At 43.2% G+C, this 23418-nt stretch overlaps 2 protein-coding genes across 3 annotated transcripts in view; one reads left to right on the forward strand and one right to left on the reverse strand.

The window, feature by feature from the left end:
- The first annotated feature begins 282 nt into the window (after positions 1-282).
- On the forward strand, positions 283-3044 carry ISL2 (ISL LIM homeobox 2). The gene is made up of 6 exons (XM_062000130.1): positions 283-341; positions 1340-1529; positions 1722-1978; positions 2124-2407; positions 2512-2682; positions 2822-3044. The coding sequence occupies exons 1-6, from the start codon at positions 284-286 to the stop codon at positions 2936-2938; spliced, it is 1077 nt and encodes a 358-aa protein (XP_061856114.1). The 5' UTR covers position 283; the 3' UTR covers positions 2939-3044.
- Positions 3045-5064: 2020 nt separating this feature from the next.
- Positions 5065-23418, reverse strand: part of SCAPER (S-phase cyclin A associated protein in the ER) — a 166782-nt gene continuing 148428 nt past the window's right edge. For both annotated transcript variants that reach the window (XM_062000213.1, XM_062000212.1), the window contains 3 exons: positions 9965-10156; positions 7413-7464; positions 5065-5796 (listed from right to left, as the gene is read on the reverse strand). In XM_062000213.1, the coding sequence (XP_061856197.1) occupies positions 5702-5796; positions 7413-7464; positions 9965-10156 (339 nt within the window). In that variant the 3' untranslated portion in view covers positions 5065-5701. The remainder of the gene's footprint in view (positions 5797-7412; positions 7465-9964; positions 10157-23418) is intronic.

The following is a 23418-nucleotide window of genomic DNA, read 5'->3' on the forward strand; positions in this document are numbered from 1 at the left end:
CCGCTCCGCGCCCCGCCGCGCGCCCCCATTGTTCGGCACGGCCAATCCGCGGGCGCGCTCCCCGCGGCTGCCAATCGCCTCTGGGGGCTGCGCGGTGAGGTCAGCGCCGCCCGCCCCCCCCCCGCCCCTCCCCGGCCGGTGCGCGCTGACATCACGGCGCGGCTCGGCGGGGCGGGCCCGGGGGGGCGGGCGCGGCCCCCGCCCCGCGCGGCGCGGGTAGTGGTGGAGCGGCGACGCCGCATCCCGCATCGCGCATCGCGGCCGGTGCGCAGGGGCCGCCCGAATGGTGGACATCCTCCTCCCGCGGCCGCTCTCGGGCGCCATGGGGGAGCCCTCCAAGAGTAAGTGCGCGCAGCGGAGCGCAGAGAGGTGACGGGGCGGGCGGGCTCGGCGGGGCGGGCGCGGGGCGCTGCGGGAAGCTGCGGGACCGAGCTACCCGCCGCCACTGCCGTCGGGCGGGCTGGCGGCCGTCGTGCCACCCCAGAACCGCGGGCACAGTGACAGCACCGCCAAGGGCTGCGGCCCCGCGGCGGGCGCGAGAGGCTTCGGGCTCGGCCCGGGGCATCTCCGGTGCCGCTATTCCCGTTCGTGACGGCACTCCCCGGCCCCGCTGGCTCCGTTCCTTACGGAATGCCTGTCCTTCGACTTGTCCGTGCTGCTGATCTTATTTTTTTTCCCTGCCATTTCAATTTAATTCTCTTCTTCCCTCTGCTTTTTCTTTCTTCTCTTCCCTCCTACTCTGCCAATGTTGCCGTTTTTCTTTCCATCTTTACGTGTTTCGATTTGTCATTCTTTTTCTCAAGTTTCGTTTTTATTTCTATCTTTCTCATCTATTCTTCTGGTTTTATTTAGTTTTGTTTATCTTTCTGTCTCTTTGATTTCTTATCTCTTACTGCTTTCATTTGTCCGTGTTCTCATTTTAACTGTCTCCGTTTTTTTGCTGGTTTTATTTCTCTTTCCATCATTCCATTTTTATTTCTTTTTCTTTCAGCTTTTCCTCAGCTTTTGTTTCAATGTTTCTGTGTTTCTTTTTCTGAAATTGTACTTTGATGTCTCCGTCCTTCTGTATTTATTTCCCGCTATCAAGTTTCCATGTGGGTTTTTAAAAAACATTATCATTTCTATCTGTATTTATTTATCTCTTTTCGTGTTTCCATCCTTTCTTTTTCTCTCTGCTTCTCTCTTTCGTTCTTTTTCTTTTTTGGAAAAAAGGGGAAAGAAAGGAAATAATAAGAGAAAAAGAAACAACTTTTCAGAAACTAGAAGTGCCTTTCCTTATTTCCTGGCGCTTCTGCTCTTGCCCATCGCTGCCCTGACCGTGCCCGCTCGCTCCCGGCAGGGCGGCCGGGGCTGGCCCTGTGCGCAGGCTGTGGGGGCCGCATCCAGGACCCGTTCCTGCTGCGGGTGTCGCCGGACCTGGAGTGGCACGTCGCCTGCCTCAAGTGCGCCGAGTGCGGGCAGCTCCTGGACGAGACCTGCACATGCTTCCTGCGCGACGGCAAGGCCTACTGCAAGCGGGATTACAGCAGGTGACCCCGAATGCGCCGACGCTCGTTAAAAACACCCAAAACCAAAACACACACACACAAAAACAAACCCGAAAAAAAGCACAAAAACCCCTTAAAAGTCCCGAGTTTCCCCCGAACGAAAATCTGACTCTCTGTCGCTGCCCGCCTCCGCGGCGCGGCCGCGGGACCTGACGACGCCTCGCGTCCCCGCAGGCTCTTCGGCATCAAGTGTGCCCAGTGCCGGGCGGCCTTCAGCAGCAGCGACCTGGTGATGCGCGCCCGCGACCACGTCTACCACCTGGAGTGCTTCCGCTGCGCCGCCTGCGGCCGCCAGCTCCTGCCCGGTGACCAATTCTGCCTGCGGGAGCGCGACCTTCTCTGCCGCGCCGACCACGGGCCGACCCCTGATGGCATCGCCACTCGCGGGCCGCGCAGCCCCGCGCTGCCGCAGCCCGCCGCGCATCTCGCAGGTACCGGCTCTCCCCTCGGGGCGGGCGACGGCAGCGGGGCGGGAGGGGAGAGGAGGGGGGAAGCTGGGGTGCGGCGCGGCACGGGGAGCGCTGCGGCGAGCGGGCGGCGGCCCTGACGGTGCGCGCCCTCCCCGTTGCGTGGCAGAGCCGGTGCCCGGGCGGCCGCCCGCTCCGCGGCCACCGGCGCACAAGACGGCGGAGAAGACCACCCGTGTGCGGACGGTGCTGAACGAGAAGCAGCTGCACACGCTGCGGACCTGCTACGCGGCCAACCCGCGGCCCGACGCCCTGATGAAGGAGCAGCTGGTGGAGATGACGGGGCTCAGCCCCCGGGTCATCCGCGTCTGGTTCCAGAACAAGCGCTGCAAGGACAAGAAGAAGTCCATCCTCATGAAACAGCTCCAGCAGCAGCAGCACAGCGACAAGACGGTGAGCGCCCGCCCGTCTCGCCGGGCAGGGAAGTGGGGGCAGCGGGGGTGTACCGGCCCGGAGGGCTCAGGCTGCAGCAGCGCTGAAGCCTCGTGTGCCCGCAGAGCCTGCAGGGTCTCACCGGGACGCCGCTGGTGGCAGGCAGCCCCATCCGCCACGAGAGCGCCGTGCAGGGCAGCGCCGTGGAAGTCCAGACCTACCAGCCACCCTGGAAGGCGCTCAGCGAGTTCGCCCTGCAGAGCGACCTGGAGCAGCCCGCAGCCTTCCAGCAGCTGGTGAGCCGCGCCGGGCCGCTCCGTCGGGCCGCGGGGGGCGGGCGGGCTGGCAGGCCCTGGCCCCCCGGGCCCGAGCTGCGGGAGGGGGACGGGGCAGGGGCATCACCGCGCCGGGCCCTCACCGCCGCTGCTCCCCTAGGTCTCCTTCTCCGAGTCCGGCTCCTTGGGCACCTCCTCCGGCAGCGACGTGACCTCGCTGTCCTCCCAGCTCCCCGACACCCCCAACAGCATGGTGCCCAGCCCGGCCGAGACGTGAGGCGGCCGAGCTGCCCGCCGCCGCGGGACTTCCGCATGCCTGCGCTCCCTGCATGAGACACCCGGCCCCGGGCCGCTCCCAGAGCGCCGGACAAAACGCCTTTGTTTTTTAATTACTCTTATTTAAAAACAAACAAAAAATGTTACTGACGGCCAAAAAAGCACCGGGATCCTCGCTGCCTTCACCAGACCGGAGAGAGAACCCTTGCCCTGGTTATTTCGTTGGGCTTTTTTTTTTTTTCCTTTTCTTTTCATTTTTTTTGTTCGTTTTTTTTGTTTCTTTGGGTTTTTTATTATTTTGGTTTTTTTCCTCTGCGGATTTCGATGTTTCTTTTTCCCAAAGAAACGCGGATTTCCCCGCTGGAGCCCGGCATGGTAACAGGCTGCCTCGCCCGCTGCTTGCGCCGGGGACGGCTTTTCTTCCCTTTTTTTGAAGGGAAAAAGAAAGAAAGAAATGAAGAAAGGAAGAAACATATAACCCGGGGAGACTACCCTGGCGTGCACGCCTTCTCGCGGCCGCGGAGCCAGCCTGGCCCTTCCTCCGCGGAGCCGCGCCGTCCAGCCTCATCTCACGCCCGGCCCCGCACGATCGCTGGAAAAACGGGACACGGAGACGAGACTTTTTAACGGGAAAACCAGTACTAACGTGTTAAGTTATCAATGAATGGAGAACGGATTGTTTGAGCCTTTAACGAACAAAAGTAAGTTATTGTTATTTATTGACAGCAGTTGCATAGTGGGATTAAATATTTTGAAATTAATAAAAAAAAAGAGAAAAAAAAGTATCGAAACGAAAAAAAGAAAAGAAGAGGCTGTGAGGCGGCGGAAGGGCTCTCCGTGCGCGGAGCCGCGCTGCCGGCCGCTTTGAGGCGGGTCGGGGTGTGGAGTGGAGCGCGGAGTGCGTCGGGGTGCGGGACGGGACGCGCACAGCCCCGACTTTGCCGGCACGGCCTCCCCGCACCGCGGTAATCGGCTTTCCTGACCGTGGCCGCTTATTTATAGCCGTGGAGGCGGAGCGCAGGTTTCCCTTTCGGAGCAGTCCCCGGCCTTGCCGCGCCCGCACCTGCCGCGGTGCGGGGCCGCGTTGCCTGCTCGCCCGGGGCGGCGGGGGCTCGGCCGTGGGGCTCCCTCGGCGAGGTGGCAGCGAGCCGAGCCGTCCCCTCGCGCGGATTCGTTCCCCCGTCTAGACGCAAGCGGCGGCTCCTTATCTGCCTTTGGCATCACCTGGGAGCGCGGCAGGGGCCGCCCCGGCTCCCGTTCCCTCCCCGTTACCCGGGCGGGAATGCGCTCAGGGCTGGCTCGAGGCAGGATCGTAGGCCCGAGCGAGGCGACCTCACGTCCCCATCCTGGGCAATTGAATCCGCACCCTCGGGGAGCGGGAAGGAAACTGGGTCTCACCCGAATCCCAGGGCTGCAAGGGGACGGGCGGGTAGCATCGCTGAGGCGGGTCTGCGGGGACTGGGCCCCGCGGGCGAGCTCCCCGCGTGGTAGACCCGCAGCGGCCGTCGGAGCGTACGGGGCAGGTCGGACTGCCCGGGACGCGCCGGCGGGAGAGGCGAAGGGGCCGCCTCAGCCCGGGGCTTCTCGGCTGCCGCCGGGGCGGGCGGTCTCCCTGGCGCACGGACAAGAGGCAAGGTGGTCCCCCGCCCCCCCCCCCCCCCCGCCACTCCACCGCGGGGCCCCGCAGCTACCTGGCTCGGGCCGGGTCGGGTTTCAGCTCCCCGCACTCTCCCGGACCTCGACTGAACCAAGCTGCTTCCGTCACCTGGGAACAGGGCCTCCCGGGCCGTAAATCGCCTCCACGGAGCCGGCCGGGGAGACATGAGCCCCCGCGCAGCCCCCGCTCCCCCCTCAGGCAGCGCGGCGGTCACGCCGGGCGGGTTGGGATCGCCGCCGGCGCCTCAGGTGCGGGCCGGGCCCCGGCCGCTGGGCCGAAGGGGGGGCGGGGGCCGCGGAGAGGGGCCGGGGCCGGTCCCGGTCCCCGCGGCCGTGAGGCTCCCGCGGGCCGCTCGCGCCCCCTCAGAGCCGCTCCCGCGCGCGGGCCCTGCCCGGGGCAGCCGCCGCCGCCGCGCCGAAAATAAATCTTGCCGAGACACGCCGCCGCTTTTACGTTTTAATTTTGCTTCACGGAACCTTCACGTTAAGAGAACATCATGAGGTTTAAACAAGCGCTACTAAAGCCTTATCGAAACGTTAAAAACGCGTCTGCTTTAGAAATATCTGTATGACGTGATTTATCCCAATTCACCAAAAAAGTAAAAGCGACCTTTGTCCTCAGAGCCCAACCTGACAAATTCTTTAGACTTTTGATCAACTGCAAAGGTATCTTACAATTCTCCCTTTTTTTTTTTTCCTCTCCAAGACTTCCGTTTCTTATGGTAATTCAAACACACCAACATTTGTAATGCAGAAGTCATACTACAGACAGGATAAGTTATTTTATTACAAGATATATAGAACATACTTTCTGTATTCGCAATCGTATTTCAGCAGTTCTGCAGTGCAAGTACCACCACATCACAGGATTGAAAACACCCAAATCATGACAAAGAATATGTGAATGAAATAAACTCAAATTATCAAAATTACAAAACAGAAATTGAAAGTATCTACAGTACTTATGATATAAATAGTGCAAATTATGTATCTACAGCATTAAGTATTTAGAGTATCAAAAACTTTTCAGAACGGCCTTTTAAAGAAGGTAGTCAACAGGAACTGGTCAGCATGACGATGTTAGGGATTTTAAAACCAACGACAACACTTATTTTTTCAAGAAGAACTGTCGAGCTTCTTCCCAGGACTGTCGGGGGAATCTGTTGTACAGCTCAAGGTAATCTTGAGAACTGAAAAATCTTTCTGTTGAAAATAGAACATAAAATCACCACCTTATTCGCTCTTAAGACGGCAATAAAACGAGAATAATTGAACACATAGCCGAATTGAGATACTCCAGGTCATTTACACTCCTCCCCCTACTACAAACTTCCCAAATCATGGGGTGACACTTCTGCAGAGCTCCAGACACGGGGGCTTAGCTTTAAAAACAGGGGCAGAGGGCTCTGATGAGCAAAGGCTTAGATTGTTAAGCTTTTGGATCAGGCTCCCTATGCATCAGAACATCATACATCTTTGTACATTTTATGTTCTTGGACCCACTGGGGACCTATTAAGCCTCATTCAAGTTTGGGTGGCCTCCGTGGCGCTTCCTCTGCTCAGCAGCTTCTTTTTCCACAAAGGGCTGCAGAGGAATTTTGCTTCCAAAGCTCACAACATGACTACAAATGTAGCTTTTACTCCTATGAGTACTGCTGGTGACGTGGACAGGATTACACATGTGTGCACAGGTTTGTGGGGTTGCGCAGCACCCAACAACGAAGTTCGTGCTTTCAGGTTTAATTCTCAGCAGTGTTATTGTTCCCATTTGTTTTCTGGGTATATCAACCTTCATATTTAAGTGATATAATGGATAAAAATAATCCTGCTTATATTATTATTGTCAGCTTTTTTGTAAGTGAGGAATGTTTAGAAATCACACTGACATGTCACCACATAGCCATCTCTGTTTAAAATTTCATCCAGTTTGAATAGTGAAAAGAAAAAGCAGTTTTCCGCTTGGATTTTCGATGTTACTTGAGCAGATTCTCATGTGAACACAATCCTGGAAAGTTTGTGCTGCAGACACTGCATGAGTAGTACAATGGTGGCAGTGATAATCTCCATAAAGTTATACTACTTTTTTTTGTTTGTTTGTTTTAAACACAAAGCTTATGTTTTAGACCTAGAACTGCTCATCTTCTGCCAAACATTCAACAAGCTGTTGGTGGATTTCTGCTTGCTATTAGGGAGAAATGACTGTCCGAGTAATGTACTTTATGCAAAATACAGGCGACTCGAGACCAGATTCCCACCAACACACTTGAATTTCAGATGTGTTTAACAAGTAATAGCCACCGTAGCTGAGAACCTTTCAAATCTTTAGCCTAAAGAGATTAACTGTATCTTTCACAATATTTACAACAATTGAGGGGGGGAAAAAAAAATCACAACTCTTCTGCAAGCTGACAAACTTAGAGGATAATTACAGGAGAGTATTTCACTAATTTTTGGCTCCCTGGGTGTATTGGCACAGCTGCATGGCTCCTGCAACCTAAAACTTTTGAAGGCAGCCTTTGTGACAGCTAATTAAATATGTGCACGTACAGTATCCTGTTTTAAGACATGATACCACACAGCATTTAATAAAGATTAGCAGTCTTGAATTTCTGGTACGATGAGCAGCAGACTGGAAGACATGTCTGTAAAGTCATAACATAAGCTAGGGAGCCTCTCCCCAAACTGTAAAATCATCTTGCAATGTACTATATTTCTTTCATCATGATGCAGATTAAAAAAAAATGACATCAGAGTAAACTATAATATCTACACATCTTGTAACCCAAGTGCTACTCTGTTACATTTCATTGGACACGTACCCCTCTGCTGAGATAACTGATTATCCATTTGGCCCGAACTCTGCGCAAAATCCTACGGGGGCAAAGAAAAAAAAAATATCATGGTCAGTTTTTCATATCTTACATCTGAGGAATTAAAACAGCATTTATAAGACTTCACAGTCACTCAAAATGCTAATGCTTTACGAAATCTGTAGGTTAAGAAACTCTGGCTTGTTTGGTACATACCATAGCAGAATACTGCCAGCACTTACGTTCTGTAACGTGAGGATTTAAAAATCTTTATTTATACCTTTATTGAAAATACACTTTTAAATACACAACCAAAAATCCCCACAGTTTTAGTATCTTCTTAGGAAACAGTTGTTATCATGACTTCTAATTTAAGAGAACATTTACTATAGCTGTATTTCTTTCATGAATGCTTGAGTTACCCCAGTTTCATCGGCTGTGCTTCCCAGTGACCCAGGAGCCTGAGGTCCTGATCTCCTGAGAATAAGTGAAGTTCCTCCCTGGAGGTGATGAACCCTGGCCAACACTGTGTAACGAGCTGAGGAGCAGGCAACCTAAGTGCCCAACGCCATCTGTGATCACTGGAGCTATCGAAAAGGATGCTGCATCCCCTGGAGTCAGCGGGGACACTGACTTTGCTCCGAACAACCCAGGACTATGCAAGGCAGCATCCTCAGTACAGAGAGGGCTTTCAGGATCCTTATTCATTGAGCAGAAAAGGTATTATTTGATATAAGAGATACAATTTAGCAAATCACAGATACTATTTTTTAATCATTTCAGCATATCTAGAAATGGGAGTAACAAGAATAAAAAGGACGATGCAAACTTTTCCTTTGAGTTATGCTGCACACATTTCACACACTGTATTTAAGTGTTATATTTGTACACACCACCAAACTTTTACGTAAACGAGACTTCTTTTTGCATTCCCTGGCACAGGAAGAATCTCATTTTCTAGTCATAGGGAAACATTTTCCGTTCTTTCCCTAACCTTCCATTGAAGCAAATAAGAGATTTGCTTGACAAACAGCAGTGAGCTGAAATAAAAGTACAAGAGGCAAGTCTCTTCTATGTGTGTGCGGGTATCAGCATTCCTTGGTTCCTCTCAGAATCGTTTTCTCTCTGCATGTGTACATTTGCAACGCTCAGGATTAGGTTTTCAAGTGGGTAGTCAGCACAGACATGATGCTTTACAGCACACAAAGATCTTCCATTCTTCAATATAACACCTTTTTCAAAAGTCTGATGAATAGTATGTGGGCTTGGCACCTGAGATATATCTCTATTTGAAAATCAAATTAATAACGTTTCTCCTTGTAAATACGCTTTACTGTAGCTACTGGGGACTTAAATGCCATTCTCCCTCTTATAGCACAGAAATCAAGGTAAATAACCTTAATTATTCACACAAGGATTACTCTCCTCCGCTCTCACATTTTTTGGCTGAAAAAAAGCAAACTAAACTTGCTGTATTTACTTGTAATGCTCAAATGATAATGCTTATATTTTCCCACAGCAACTTCTACACCGAAATCTGTTGTTTCACTATAAGAAAGTCAAAGGTGAACTAACAGCTTTGAATTTAACCAGAAGTTTATTACTATGTGGCAAATTCTTTTAACACCGAGTTTCAAATTGCTGCAATTATTTTAGTATTAAAAGGATAAAAAGTAGCTGCACTCAGAAGTTTGATGTTATGTGAAGACTTTTAGTAAATATTTAGTTCTTGTGCCTTCTCTCCCAAATCTGTGCAGTCTACTTGGACTGTCTGTAAAACGTTAGGAAAACCAGTTTGACTAACATTTCTGGATTAACAACGGTAACTTTCAGGTGACTGAGATGGAGTTACTATACTCCTAAAATGCATTTTTTTAACGGCAGAGTGTTTACGAAAACTGCATTTATTCATTGGAAACAGTCGATAAAATTTGTGGAAAACCTGAGTCGAGCATAAAATCTGATACATAAAGAATAGCATATAAATTTACACAAAGAGAACAAAAATGCTGTAAATCCTTACTCAAAACAGTATTTGTAATGACCTCGGTGGCTTACTGTCAAAACCAAAGACTGCAGGATTAGACCAGTAACATATGTTCTGTGTATTTTCTGCATAAAATATATACACTTCTGTTCAGCTCTCTCTGTAAATCTACTGTACACAATATACAACTGTACATTTGTATGTAAAAGCATTAATATACCGATTTCGGATATGCTATATGTACAGGAGTTTAAAAAAGAAATATGTTAAGAATTGCCTTGTAATAGCAGGAACTACATCAAATCTTCCTAGCACGTCCTATCGCACTTCAACAAAAACGGGATTCTTCATGCAACAGCGAGAACCTGAACTACTCAGTAACCTTTTAGTGTTATAAAATCTCTCAAGTACAGGCATAATCTGTGGTTTGAAAAGAGCTGCAGAGAATCTTAAAGTACTTCAATGCTGTTTACTTGTTTTACTTAAGTCAAATGATGTCCATACACACAGCAAAGGCGAGAAGAACCACTGCAGTTACCCTGCACACCACTGTTATGCTGCTGCAATTAGTTACCTGAATAAATGTGGCGAGTAAAACACAACTCATCTCCTGCTCCAGGATGATCTTGTTCTGAGGGTTATTGTAACAAGCAGCTATTAACGAAGGGAAGAGCACTTTGACTAAGCGAGGCTCACTGAAATACTGGAAAGGCAACTGGCATAGTTTTTGCAGCACTGTGGGGTGACGGCCAGACTGTACAATGATCTGTAAAGACAAACATAACCAAATTAAAACACGTGATCTTCTCTTCCTGTTAACCACCAAGGGTGTTGAAGTCATGCTAAAAAAATGAGCGTGGCTGAGGAGTAAATACTAAAAATACCAAAGCCTATAACATTTTGTCCAAATAACTTCTCTTTTAGTGTGCAAATATTTTTATTGCAGAGAAACACAAAGAATATAAGGCTGTGGAACTTCTTTTCCTGTATCAGCTAAAAAGACAGTAAGTAAATGAGAAGGAGATTAATCTGCAGATTACAGTAAAACAGATAATCTAATACCTTCATTCAAAAGAAAAACAATTACAGTGAAGGGACTATTGTAAGTTAGAGCTATGAAACAGAATACCCCACCCCCTGTCATGTAAACACAGTAAGCATGTCTCTAGGGGAGGGAAAAAAAATGAAGAAAGATCACCAGGATAGTAAAAATCCTCCCAAAGGTTGATCATCCTTTAGCAGAGTGGTCTCTGGCAATTAGAGAGGACTCTGTTTCATGGTAGATGTCTGCCATGCATTCTCAGGCACCAAAAATAAAAGGTGATTGTAAGCTGCAGAGCAAAGAGTTTCAGTAAGTAGAGACTCAGAAAGATCCTCCCATCTGTATTTCTTATCTCAGTTTCTATCAGTGCCATTGACTCTAAAAGGAGAATTGTTTAGATAAATGGGACTGTTGTCATGAAGCAGGCTAAGTTTACAACTGTGTACATCTGAAGAAATAAGGCAATGCTATTACTCGTCTCCTGCAAAGGAACTTTTCCAATTTACTTGATATTCTTATAAAGTCTTTGTGATAAACTAAAAAATGCCAAAATCGGATCTGTTCCAAGTAGCTTTGATTAGACAATTATAATTTGAAAGAGCTGTTTGACCCAAAGTTGGCTTTTCAGCATAGGGGGAAGCTCCTATAAGGTTAGAACACTGTAAAACTTAGGGTCATGACTGTAAATTGTACTTGGAAAAACACAATTTTACAGGTACACACCCAGACAAGACTGCATTCAAATTAAAACCAGAAGGACAGAAAGAAGCAGTTGAGACCACAGGAACATAAATTACAGGGATTTACAAGTTTTCAAAGCACTTTTAACAATACCTTCAGAGCACATTCTCCGTTGATAATGCAGTTTGGTTTAAAAACAAAGTAATAGTTTGCTTTTTTTTTTTTTTTCAGTTTACCAGCCAAAAAGACATTGAAAACCTTTCAAAATACTGGCAGAAATGTCTTCATGCCCTTAAAGACAGGAGGAATTCTTAAAAGATAGTCAAATACGTGACAATTAAGCGCTCTTTCAGATATTGTTTGAGGGAAATATTGGCAAAGCATTTGGACAATCCTAAACTTTCCTATCAGCTATCACCCTGTAAGCATGAGGGTGCCTTTCCAGTTTGTGATTACTGTTCAAACTTTAAATTAACCAGAGCTGTTATTATATAAATCTATGTTTTTCCATGGTAAATTCTAGAATCAGAAAAGTACTTAAAATCAATTTTAACTGTACTAAAATAACAACAATTGGTATTTGTTATTCAGGACAGAACAACAGAACTTTTGATATTTTTCATGGCCACTGTACACTTGATGAAGAGGTAGAGAAGTTTGGATACTTTTCATTTTTCATTCACACTTCCCTTTCTTTACCTGTTCTAAAAAAGTAATGGGTAATTAGTTAACTCTTGCCAAACTGACAGTGTGGATAGCCAAACAGTTTCCATGTAATTATTATTTCATTACTTTTTTCTTGTCAACATTTTTACTACTGTGATGTTATCAACATTAAACATCTGAAGGTATATACAAGGGCTGATGTTTGTTTTAATCTGCTATTTATCACATGTGGAACTAATTTAATGGCTTCAGCTCACTGTACTAATGCAGCACTAAGCCTGACACAGCACACTACATACTCTGGAAAAAAAAAAAGTCACTCCTTACTGGAAAAAAAACCCCAAACAAACAGATCTTCAGCAGAGCACATATTCCTTGTTTTACTGTCAACCGGTGAAGAAAGTAAAGTCCAGCACTTGATTTAGCAGATGAACAACAAAGAAAACAAACTAAAACCTCACCTATGACTTCTTTATGGTGGAAAATGACTTCTCTTGACTTTCTTTTTCACTTTTTCCTTTTTTTTTTTTTTAAACAGTCTCTTGGCTTGATGCTCCCCAAGAGTTCTGCATGCCTGGAACACTCATATTACAAAATGTTCTAATGCAAGATACCAAAGCCTCACTGAAATCCAGTGTAGAAAGCTTGCTTTTCTTCCTGCCACATGTTGAAATCCAGACACATTTACCTAGAATTATCTTTTCTTGTTGCTCTCTCTCTAGTCTGAAAGTCAGATATGCCTGTCAAACGTAACAAGATCCCAATTCAATCACTGCATTTCTGTACAGCCAAGCACCTGCTCTTCTTCAGATATATGCCTAAATTCCATTAATATTTGCTTGTGGTTTTCTTTTTACAAATTGAGACCTACCAAATTAATCCCACTAAACTAATACTTTTTTTTTCCTTTTTCTAATCCAGCACAGGCAATTTGCATGAATGTTTTCTATATTTCTTTTTTTTTTTTTACTCCCAATACTTACATTCATACAGCTTTATTGGTTTTGCTTGTACTCACCTTACATGCATGCCAAATAAGGTGTACCTGCTTATTTTTTGTACAACACAGGAAATATTTCAAGATGAATTAATGAAGTTTGCTTTTGTGCTGCCACCCAAATCCAAGACCCTGACTCATTTCAGAGGCGGAGCCCCTGTTACAGAGAGTGGTGATGTGATTCAGGGTTAGCAAAGCAGAAAGCCCTGGCCAATAGCATTGCCTGCTCTCAATGTAAAAGCCTGCTGAAAATGAGGAACATCTTAAAGCCTTTACTGTGCTCAACTGAAGCAATCTCTACACTGTATAAGCTGATGGTTAGCAAGGCTTGCACAATAGATGCCACTCCAATATCCATTTTTGTTTACTTTTAGCCTTTGCTACAAGGCACCTTTAAGAACACAGTTTTCCCTGCTGGTCTCTCTCTGAAATTGCCAGCTTTCCTGTACCACATGCACTGTGCCTACTGAATCCACACTAGCTGGCTGTCCAGCACAATGACTGATGTGACGACCCATGGGAACTTTTTACTAAGCAACACCTTCTGATGTTGCCTATCAGTATCTTGTCACTCCCACCAGTTTATAGCCTTTTGTAAGTCTCACTAATTTGCTTAATCTCCAATAGCCGGAGGGTCAGGCACTCTCTTCTGCCTTACCAGGGAACCCATGCTCCCCTGTGACTCTTTGGAAAGTGCACTCTGCACTCACAAGTGCAATTACTATCCTGATCCACTACATTGGTATTTCTGCTTAGGAAAGCATGATTTGTGATTTCATAGAATCATAGTAGTGATTCAGTCATTCTGAAGTCTCTAGATGGAATTCATTGTACCCTCAAGTTTACTTGGGTCAATATTCACTATATAGTATGTTGCTTGGCCATTTGATTCAATTCTTCTAGCTGTGACAGCTTGAAGCAGTATAAAAGTCAGCCTTTCAAAACAGACTACAATGACAAAAGCCAGCAATATGCCACACAGCACTGGAGCAATAAAAAACAAGTAATCAATAAAAAAAAAATGAAAAGCTCCTTCTGGTATGGAACAGTAATAAAGTTGTGAGAGAAACTCATTTTGCAGGGAGATAAGGCTTTCCCTGTCACTTAGGTAGGGTGCCTGGCTACAGACCTGAGGTGACTGTTGGATATTCCACCCTGGATCCTATAGCTCTTCCGTGTGTTCCCACCAGCCCCAGCAGTCTTTCTCTCCTGCCACTCCTTCCAAGCACCTTGCAAAAGAGATCTGAAGGTCCTTCGTAGGAAACTAATAAACCATGTGGAGCCAAATAACTTGGGTACAATTGTCCTCAAGGTAACAAAGGGAAGGGTGCAGCTCATTGAATAATTTTCTGTGAAGCTCTAAGGTCTTCAAAATAATTTTCTAATGATCCTGCAGGGATGAGAATCATAAAAGTGTGCCACCTTTTCTTGCATGCAAGGGCAGGGAGATAACTGCTGGCATACACACAGGCAACCTTCACATAAGAACTTGCAAGGGAAAGATGTTTTGATGAACACCTCTTGATTCTGTTTACATGCTGTGTATACATATATTTGCCTTTCACATGATTTTTCTCTACGTTACTTTTATCATTAATGAAAAACACAATTAGTTTTAAATGCATATATATTATTTCTTGTCAAAGCAGGGTAACAAATCCTCATAACTCACAGGATCCAGATCTTTTGAATGATACAGCATTAACACAGACTGTATCAGCAGTTGCATGTCAAAGCAGAAGTAAAATCTTTCTGAGACACCGGTTAATTTTCCAAGAAAATTAAAATAAGAATCCTATACTCTTTGCATGTACATCTTCATAATCAGGTAACTGAATTTATAAGCATCTTGTGAGTAATAAACAGGATTTTCACTGCCAAAACTAAAATGTCAGCCAAAAAGTTGAAGAATGACAGTATGTAAAATGTTAAACAAATACTAGCCAAATTGAAGTGAAACAATGATTCAAATAGTCATGTCATTCATATATTCAGATGTCCTAATTAGACATGTAGTGTAAATGGATGTTATGGATTTTTCAAGAACAAACAAATTGCCTTGTGAAGATTTACATTTTTGAAAATTATGGAGTAGTATTTTTGGTGACAACCTATATTTCTGTCATAACTACACACATTTTAAACATGTGAAACACTTAACAAGAAGAGAAACTAACTGAATTTGAAATTTTGCCTGCGACCTTCCAGAGATTTAAAGGAGATTCGGATCACAGATCGATTTTCAATAATTCTATGCATGCATGTTAAATATTTTCAGATATTTTACTACAAATAACAAAATAGTTCAGTCTCAGTCCAAAAACTTTTTCACTCCTTGTGTACTATGAAAGCTTAGTCCAGGATTACTACATAGTGGAAGTGCTGATTTTTAAAGCAATATTTATTCTTGCTCTACTGACGGATTTAGGTTTCCCTGTTTCACTTGAACATTTGCAGATCTGGAAAAGCATCATTCATGTCAGCTGTTTCTGTCCATATATACCATAAAAACACTGGAATTATTTTTCAAAGAGGCTAATTAATTTTCTGGACAGGAGGAACAGAAAGCCAGCAGCAAGCTTTTTGTCTATGCAAAGGCAAAATAAAGAACAGAGAAATGAATATTTGACTGATTCAGAAAGCCCAGTTCTCAATGAACTAATCTGTGCTAGACCAGAGATTCATAATATTATGAACCAATTCTTACCACTGACTAAAGATTATCCATACGTTTAGAAAGCTCCAAGACATACATCACATGTCTAAAACAATAATGGTATTTACCATTCTATTCAATGATTTCCTCAAAGGTTGCTTTCCTCCTCCCCCAATAACAATTAAAAAAACTTAATCACAGCACTCCAGTTTAAAAATGAGTTGGTTTAAGCCTAGCAAGATGCTGTTCTCCTTCCAGTAGTTAGACAGTGGACAGGTTATCAAATCCAAGCCTAAGCCCACAACAGGGTGTGTTTCTAATTTGTCCAAGCAGCATCCTGAGTTATCAAAGGCAGTTGCTACACAAGATGGCACATTTACTGTGAGACATTTTCCACATCCATTTTGGTGTGGCAAGCAATACTGCCAAAGACAATCCATTGTTCCAGGGAACTCTGAGGCCAGAGCTGAGGGACGCTGCCAGCATTGGCCCTTGGAGACCTACAGGGTGTACATGAGGGCCCTTAGCCTCAGGCTAACCCAGGAATGTGTACTTCCATTGCTTTTGTTTCATTTCTGTGAGACTTTGTGCTGGTTTAACCCTGGCTGAGTGCCATGTGCCCACCAAGGTTGCTCTATTACTCCCTCTCCTAAATTGGATAGGGGAGAGAGGAATATAACAAAGGGCTTGTGCATAGACATAAGGACAGGGAGACCACTCAGCAACTACTGCCATGGGCAAAACGGACTCGACTTGGGGAGAAGTGGTTTGATTTATTAATAATCAATCAAAACAGAGCAGGGAAATGAGAAATAAAAACTCAACCTTAAAACACCTCCCCTCTGGCCTTCTTTCTTCCCAAGTTTCTACCTCCTTTCTGCCCCGTGGTGCAAGTGGATGGGGGTTAAGGTCAGTTCATTACAGATGGCCTTTGCAGCTGCTTCATCTCAGAGGGAGGCCTCCTCACACTTCCCACTGCTAGAGTGTGGTGTCCCTCCCACAGGCTACAATCCTCCACAGACTTGACCAACGTGGGTCCTTCCCACAGGCTACAGTTCTTCACACACTGCTCTAGCATGAGTCTCATCCACAGGCTAAGTAGTCCTTCAGGAAAGAATTGCCCCAGCGTGGTTCCCCCATGGGGTCACAAGTCCTGCCAGCAAACCTGGTCCAGTGTGTGCTCTTCTTTCCATGGGTTCCCAGGTCCTGCCAGGAACTTGCTTCAGCGTGCTTATTTTTTGTGAAACTGACACTTCACTGAAGTCACCAGCAATGCTTTTGTACATATAGATGTGCTTTCCACACAAAAAGTATCAGAAAAACTCACTGCAGCTTGGACACTCTCCTGCATCTCTCCCAGTAGCCACGTGGGTTACTTAGCCTGCCAGCTCACATGGTCTTCCAGAAATCAATACCAGAAGATTTAAAAAATTACTGTCTTCAGATGTTAACTGTTTATGCTGTTATAAAATACACAACACAAAAGTGCAGAAACTTTGGAAGCAAATGCATTGCTGGCCTCAACGACACTGCTAGGGCACAGACATCATAGATTAGACCTCCAGGGGTAAGGGGATGTCCAACTACCAAGGTAGAGACAGTGGCCAGCAACACTCATCTGCCACCTGAGCACTTGGAACTGCACATATGCTGCCAGATCTCCCCCAGCAGCAGAGTAATGCTTGCTTGGCAACACTGCAGCCAGAAGATAATGTGAGTTACAGGTGCCTTCTGTAGTCGTAGAAGAAGAGGAAATTTGCTGTTTGCTGCTTTAAGATAGCAGAGAAAGGATAAAGATTGCCAAGGACAGAACTGAAATCTGTAGCCACGGAACACTCATATGTCAAGACCTTACAAGTCATTTAAATACATGGCAATGTTGCTTCCTTAGTACTCTTCAGTAAGGCTGGTGGTTTTTGCTAATTTTGACTAAGTATTAGAAGCTGTAGCTTTTTTACCAAATGCAAAGTGAGACAAAATTATACTAACGTGAAGTGGGTAAAGGAAAATGGAATTGAATCATAACTTTGTAAAGTTTAAAACTTCCTGAAGCAAAACCTTCCTCAGCTCTTGGAGAGAAAAAATGCTAATGAAACTGTGTATTCCATAGGTGCTTAGAAACAAATACAGTGCTTATCACTGTGAACTGAATTACCTTTCTGGACAAACATCCTCTTCAATAGAGTTTCCCATTATTTTTCTGAAATGAAGCATTAAAATGAGCTCTTCTACTTGACTGTGCCCTTCTGTTATAATACATTTCACATTGAGATGCAATTTTCTTAGAACGACTCAGACTAAAAAGCTAATGATTCTCTAAGGGGCATTCCTTGCCTTTTCCCCTGTCTCATATGACCTATGGTTCCAAACTCAAACGTGGCCGTTATAAACATTTGGATCTTAAAACTGTACTGTTGGTATGGGAACTATTAATGCTTCTTTTCTATTTATTTATCATTTATATAAATGTCAATTCTAATTTGTACAAACAACTAATAACTTTATTGTGCATCTAATCTTTATAACTACGGTATTCCATCAAACAGTTAAATCCTTATGTTTGATGTCAGGTTACTTATAACTTTGTAAAAGAAATAAGTCTTTATATTAGTAGTGCAGAGTTTCTTTTCACAGTTAGATCTGCATTATTTCTTTGCTTCTATATAAACAGAGCTCATACTGCTAGTATTTAATCAGCAGAATATGTCATCACTTAGGCTCTTCTCCTGTTTTAAGGTCAAGCTCTTTTCTTTCCATTTTGCAAACTCCACTATTGGCAAGGCTCAGAGCAAAGAACATTCTAAATTCCTCCTAATATTTATCGGGAATCAAGGCACCATTTCCATGCAAAAACAATGTTCCAGAATGCTATATCTGAATTTAAAACACAAATTTTGCCTACTTGAAAAATTATAGTGTTTACTTTCTTACATCACATGTAAGCTGTAACAGAGTTCAGAAATAACATTAGTCTTTCTATAAACTATATGATGAGCATTGTCCTTTCAGAGCTAGCTCCATGGTTTAAGCACACATTCAGTGGTGCTCAGTGTACAAAGAATGAAAAAAAAATTATTTGAGCAGCTTTTGTGTAATCATCTTAAGCCACTTGAGCTCTTAGGATAGGACAGTGGCAAACACAAGCACAGTGACGCAGTAAAGATGTAAAAATGTTTATTGAAAGCGATGCTAGTGAGGAAATTAGATAAAGAAGTTCTTTATACAAAGATCTTGAAAAAATGTTACCCAAAATGACAAGAAGTCACCTAAGATAGCGAAGGCAGTATATATAAATTCAGCAATAAATAAACAATATTGTAAAAGATAAGCTTCATTACAATGCGATGAAACGAGAATGGAAAGACTTCTAATATGCATTGAGGCTATTTATGAGTTTATTAGCACATGCCCAGGCTACAGGACAAAATAGTAATCTAATGCCTGAACTAGAAAAGGTATTAAGTAAAAGCCTAACTAAAAAAATCTATCATTTTAGCATTTAACATATTAACATCAAAATAAACATTTAAACATGTGCGGTTGCTCTCATCATACCTAATGTTATTAATATACTTAAGTATATTGTTAAATTGAAGGGTATCAGTGTTTTCCAGAAAATCTCAATTTTTATAGTTTCCAAAATAATGTAGTTATACGTTTAAGTGTTGGCCTAATCATTTTTAATCAGAGGAGATTATTATTATACATTAAACACATGCATATATTCTGTAAACTCAAATTAAAAAACCATTCCCATTGTGCCATGTCTCATATCCTTAGGTATTATTCTGAATGCTGACGTGATTAGAACTAGCCCTTGTAGGCTGCACTATTTTTGAAGAATCATCTTCACACTTATGTAACAACTTCGACTACGTGTCACTTGTAAATTTCAACTGTTGCTTTGGTCATGATTCTCTACTCATTCACACAGACGAAACTCAATTGATCTGAACGAAGAGATTTAAAGGCTAGAGAAGAAACAGGACCTTAGTAAACGAAAGTTCAAACAAACTATTGGCAACGGTTTCTGTCACCATCCTTGAAAACAACTAGTTTGGGTCAAAATCCCCAGAAGGTGTGAATAATTAACATAGACAGCCTGAAACACAAAATCTTTTTGTGTCTCTCAGAGCATTTTCTCTCTCCAAAAGCAAGCAATTTCTGTCACTCTCCAAAACCCTACTCACAAGTAAGCTGTAGAGCCTTAGAATCTTTATCACTACTATATTTTGTCTTGTAGCTCCCACAAGAAATGTCAAAGGTTTGTGAAAATACCTGATCACTAACTAAAAAGACTGTGAAACACTGAGCCACTGGACATGCTATACAGCTGGCCAAAGAAAAGCTTCAAACAGAGAGCAAGAAAATGTACTCTTCTGCCTTGAAAAATGCGCTGCAATTAAGGGGAGCAGATGAGCAAGACTTTCCGTCATACTCTGCAAGATTCAATGCATTTTATTTTTTTCCTTATGTTTCAGCATTGCTTCAATCAAGTGTTACTTGAGCTGAACAAGATGATGAAATGGGGTTGGGAGATTTCTTTGGGCCTCTTGCAGGCTCCCACCCTTAAAGCAGCATTCAAGTGCTCAAAACAACTGTCAACTGCCCAACCCTAATGCTGTGAACACAGAGCAGGCTGGCATCCTCTCTGCATGGGGTCAGTGATGTTGGGGACCAGTACTGTGGGCCTGTAGAGACTTGGAAAACTTATAGTTTATGGGAGAAGTACAGGGAGTTCCCTCACACATCAGGCAAGACAGACAATAGCTCACAGGGTCTGATTAAATATTTGCAGGCTTTAGACTTTGTTTTAGATTTCAGTGTGAAATTTAATTGTCATGAAAAGGAGAGACTGACAGGCTGGGTGGGAAGGAGGCAGAGTGAAGGCTGGCATTGCGCAAGCTTCCGTGTACATCTCTGCCAACAGATCTCCACCGGCCAAACCCATAATGTTCCGGGCCTAGGTCTTCGCTGACAAAAAAGTGCTCATTAAGCAGGATTCTGCCAAACACTGTGGCAGTTTTTGACATAGACAAAGGTCCACTGGGGATTAAGCTGAGACCACCAAACTCTTTTTATTCATGACTCAGGAATAAGATTAGAAAGGCGCTTTCTGGAGGCAACATTGGCCATTTGCTCTCCCCATCTCTCAGATTTAGTTACAAACTATATTTAAACTTGTTGAAAGTAGTGTCCTTTATGACATTAGGAGCTAAGTTTATACTTTTGTGTTCACAGTTTAACAATCAGACAGTAAGATAAACCTAAGTGCATTTAATTCTTCCATTAATTCCTATACACTCTCTTTCCCTCCTAGAGGAATCAGTCAGGCATCATGAATTGAAACTTGATACACTTGATTTCACGTTAAGTCTTTGCTTATTTGGAATTATTTTCTCCACACTTCCTCAAAAAAAAAAAACCAAAAACTATGGGATGCATTTTGGAATGTTAGAAATACAACTAAGACGTGATGTGTGAAATGTGCATTCCCATGTGCTTTTGCTGTATTTTATTTACTCTGTCATAGATAATTATTGAAAAAGTTAATTGGTAAGCTCAAATAACAACAAAAGTGTCTGACAAATTACCTGTGAGGCATGCCTGCCTTTCACTGACTGCCTAGACAGGAATGCCCTCTTCTGTGAAGACATTAGTTCATTTGAGTGAATTTATATGGTCTGAGTATGTAAGGCTGATACAGAAAAAGCATATATTACATATATGTTTCAATTTACTCTATTTTAACTTGCTGAGTTTAATCCTTGGGGGATTTTTTGTTCATAAGCTGAAGTGCTTTTAAGCAGTAGTCAAGACTGCAACTTCACATGAATCACTCACTTGCCAAAATCAGCTATTCCACAGAATTTACTGGGCATATTTTTCATTCAAATCTATAAAGCTTTAAAAGGCTGCGGTTTGTTTTTTTGGGGGGTTTTATTTGGTTTTTTTTTTAAGTTTAAAGAACTAACCCTACAACCTCAATATGAAAACCATACTCATAAAAATCCCTCCTCTGAGAAGAAGCTAACAAAATCAGAATTAAGTAATGTCAGATAGCATTTACTTAGAAATATGGACATCAATTATATATGGTAACTACCAACTCCTGCATCTCTACTCATTTTGTAGTTTCAAAAACTCCACCTAACAGATCAAAATTGTTCCAGTCACTCCATATCCCCAAAAGAAACATAAATAATGAAAGTTTAATGATGGCCTTTAGTAAACAATGCATATGGAAACTCTACATAATATTTTTATAACCATTCTCCCAGGTTTTGCTGTCAACTTCCGATTTTCACAATTTTTCCATTTTTACTGTATTTTTCTTTCTTCATACTAACACTACAGGAAACTGGCCACATACTAAAACTCAATAGGCACTAACGCTCTTAAAAGCACAAAACAATTTCCCTACAGGAGGTAACTTTTCATCTAAAGTCCCTTGTGAATGAGTCCTTTACAATCTAGCAGTACTTGTAACCATAGTTAGAATCTATGTCATATACATAGATATATATATGATATTCACTTACTGTGGGATAAAGTGTTCTGCTATTTTATGTCAGAAGTAAGACATGCTGCATGCAAAAAGAGCTAGTAGGAAAATATAAGTCAATCACTTAACAAAAAAGGGAAAAGGATCTTAGGACAAAGTCTTTCTTGGGGACTATACTGTACTTGCTTTGAGCTTTGAGTAAATATTATGATATTGCTGTATGACATTTCATATTTTTAAGACAGGAGACAGTCCCTTCCCAAAACATCTTGTTCCTTATTCCTGGAACTGGAGCTAGCTGGTATGCGCAAGACATGTTTTGTGATGACTTTTCTACATCTATATAGCAAGGATAAATTTCTAATAAGTGAATGAGACAATGAAATATAATTCTGTGCTTCTATTTTCAGCATGTGGATTACTATATATTAACACTCCAATTTACAAGAAGAAGAATGTACTGTTCTTATGGATACAAGTGTCTAGGCATGAAAAGTTTGGAGTGATAGAGAAACAGGTTAGACTTCTGCAACTGGAGGACAAACTTTTGGAGATGAAAAACCCTTCTTCAATTGCATTGGTTATTTTAATAGAACTATTTACTTCTACCTACAAACTCTACTTTTTTTAAGAGCTGCATACACTTTTCCTAGCTCTTTCACAGAGGTTTTGTTTTCAAATCTAGTAATAATACATTTTAGTTCACTAATTTGTAAGTATACAGTTCTATACCCTAGAAATCCCAACAGTTACTGAGATTCTTCTGCAGCACTCTAAATACAATGTATGTCAAAAAACAGAAAGAACAAAAGCTATTTTTATTTCAGTAAATGCACAGCAATACAAACGAACAATGCAACTTCTTTTGGAGTCTGTCAGGCAATATCCCAAGCCTAAGGATCTGATTTGTGATGACTTTTCATATGAAAAATATTCACTAACTGCACTGAATATGGAAAGATTTCTATTCCCCACACAGCAATGTAAAAAAAGCCAAATCATCTGTCATTCATGTTAATTTAATTATGGGGCCACATTCAATTATCCAATATAATATGTAAATGAAGTGACTTGACAGCACATTCTAATTATATTCATTATAATAATTAAATCAAACAATGAAAGGGAATAAAATTGTAATGAAATAGAAGGATACTTTTAATTAACAGGAACATTTTAATTAGAAACAGTGATTCTATATTGTGGTATAGTACAGTTGGCTTATTGAAAGACTGGACATTATTTTTATTATGCAGTTTAGTGTTAAATATCTATCTTTAGTATCATGGGACCTGTTTTCTCATATGTTAGCAGATTAAATGGTGGCCAAAAAAAGAGAATCAGTTTCCTTGATCATAGTTCATGCAAAGCAGATGCCTAATAAAGCCGAGCTCCACTGCAGCCTGGTTAGCAGAATGCCGTCTCGTGAAAGGCAGCCTGTCTAACTCTGTAGTAAACAAAAGTTCACGTGTCGACACAAA

Source organism: Colius striatus, chromosome 7 (assembly GCF_028858725.1).
Source record: "Colius striatus isolate bColStr4 chromosome 7, bColStr4.1.hap1, whole genome shotgun sequence".
In the NCBI taxonomy this organism is placed as follows: domain Eukaryota; kingdom Metazoa; phylum Chordata; class Aves; order Coliiformes; family Coliidae; genus Colius; species Colius striatus.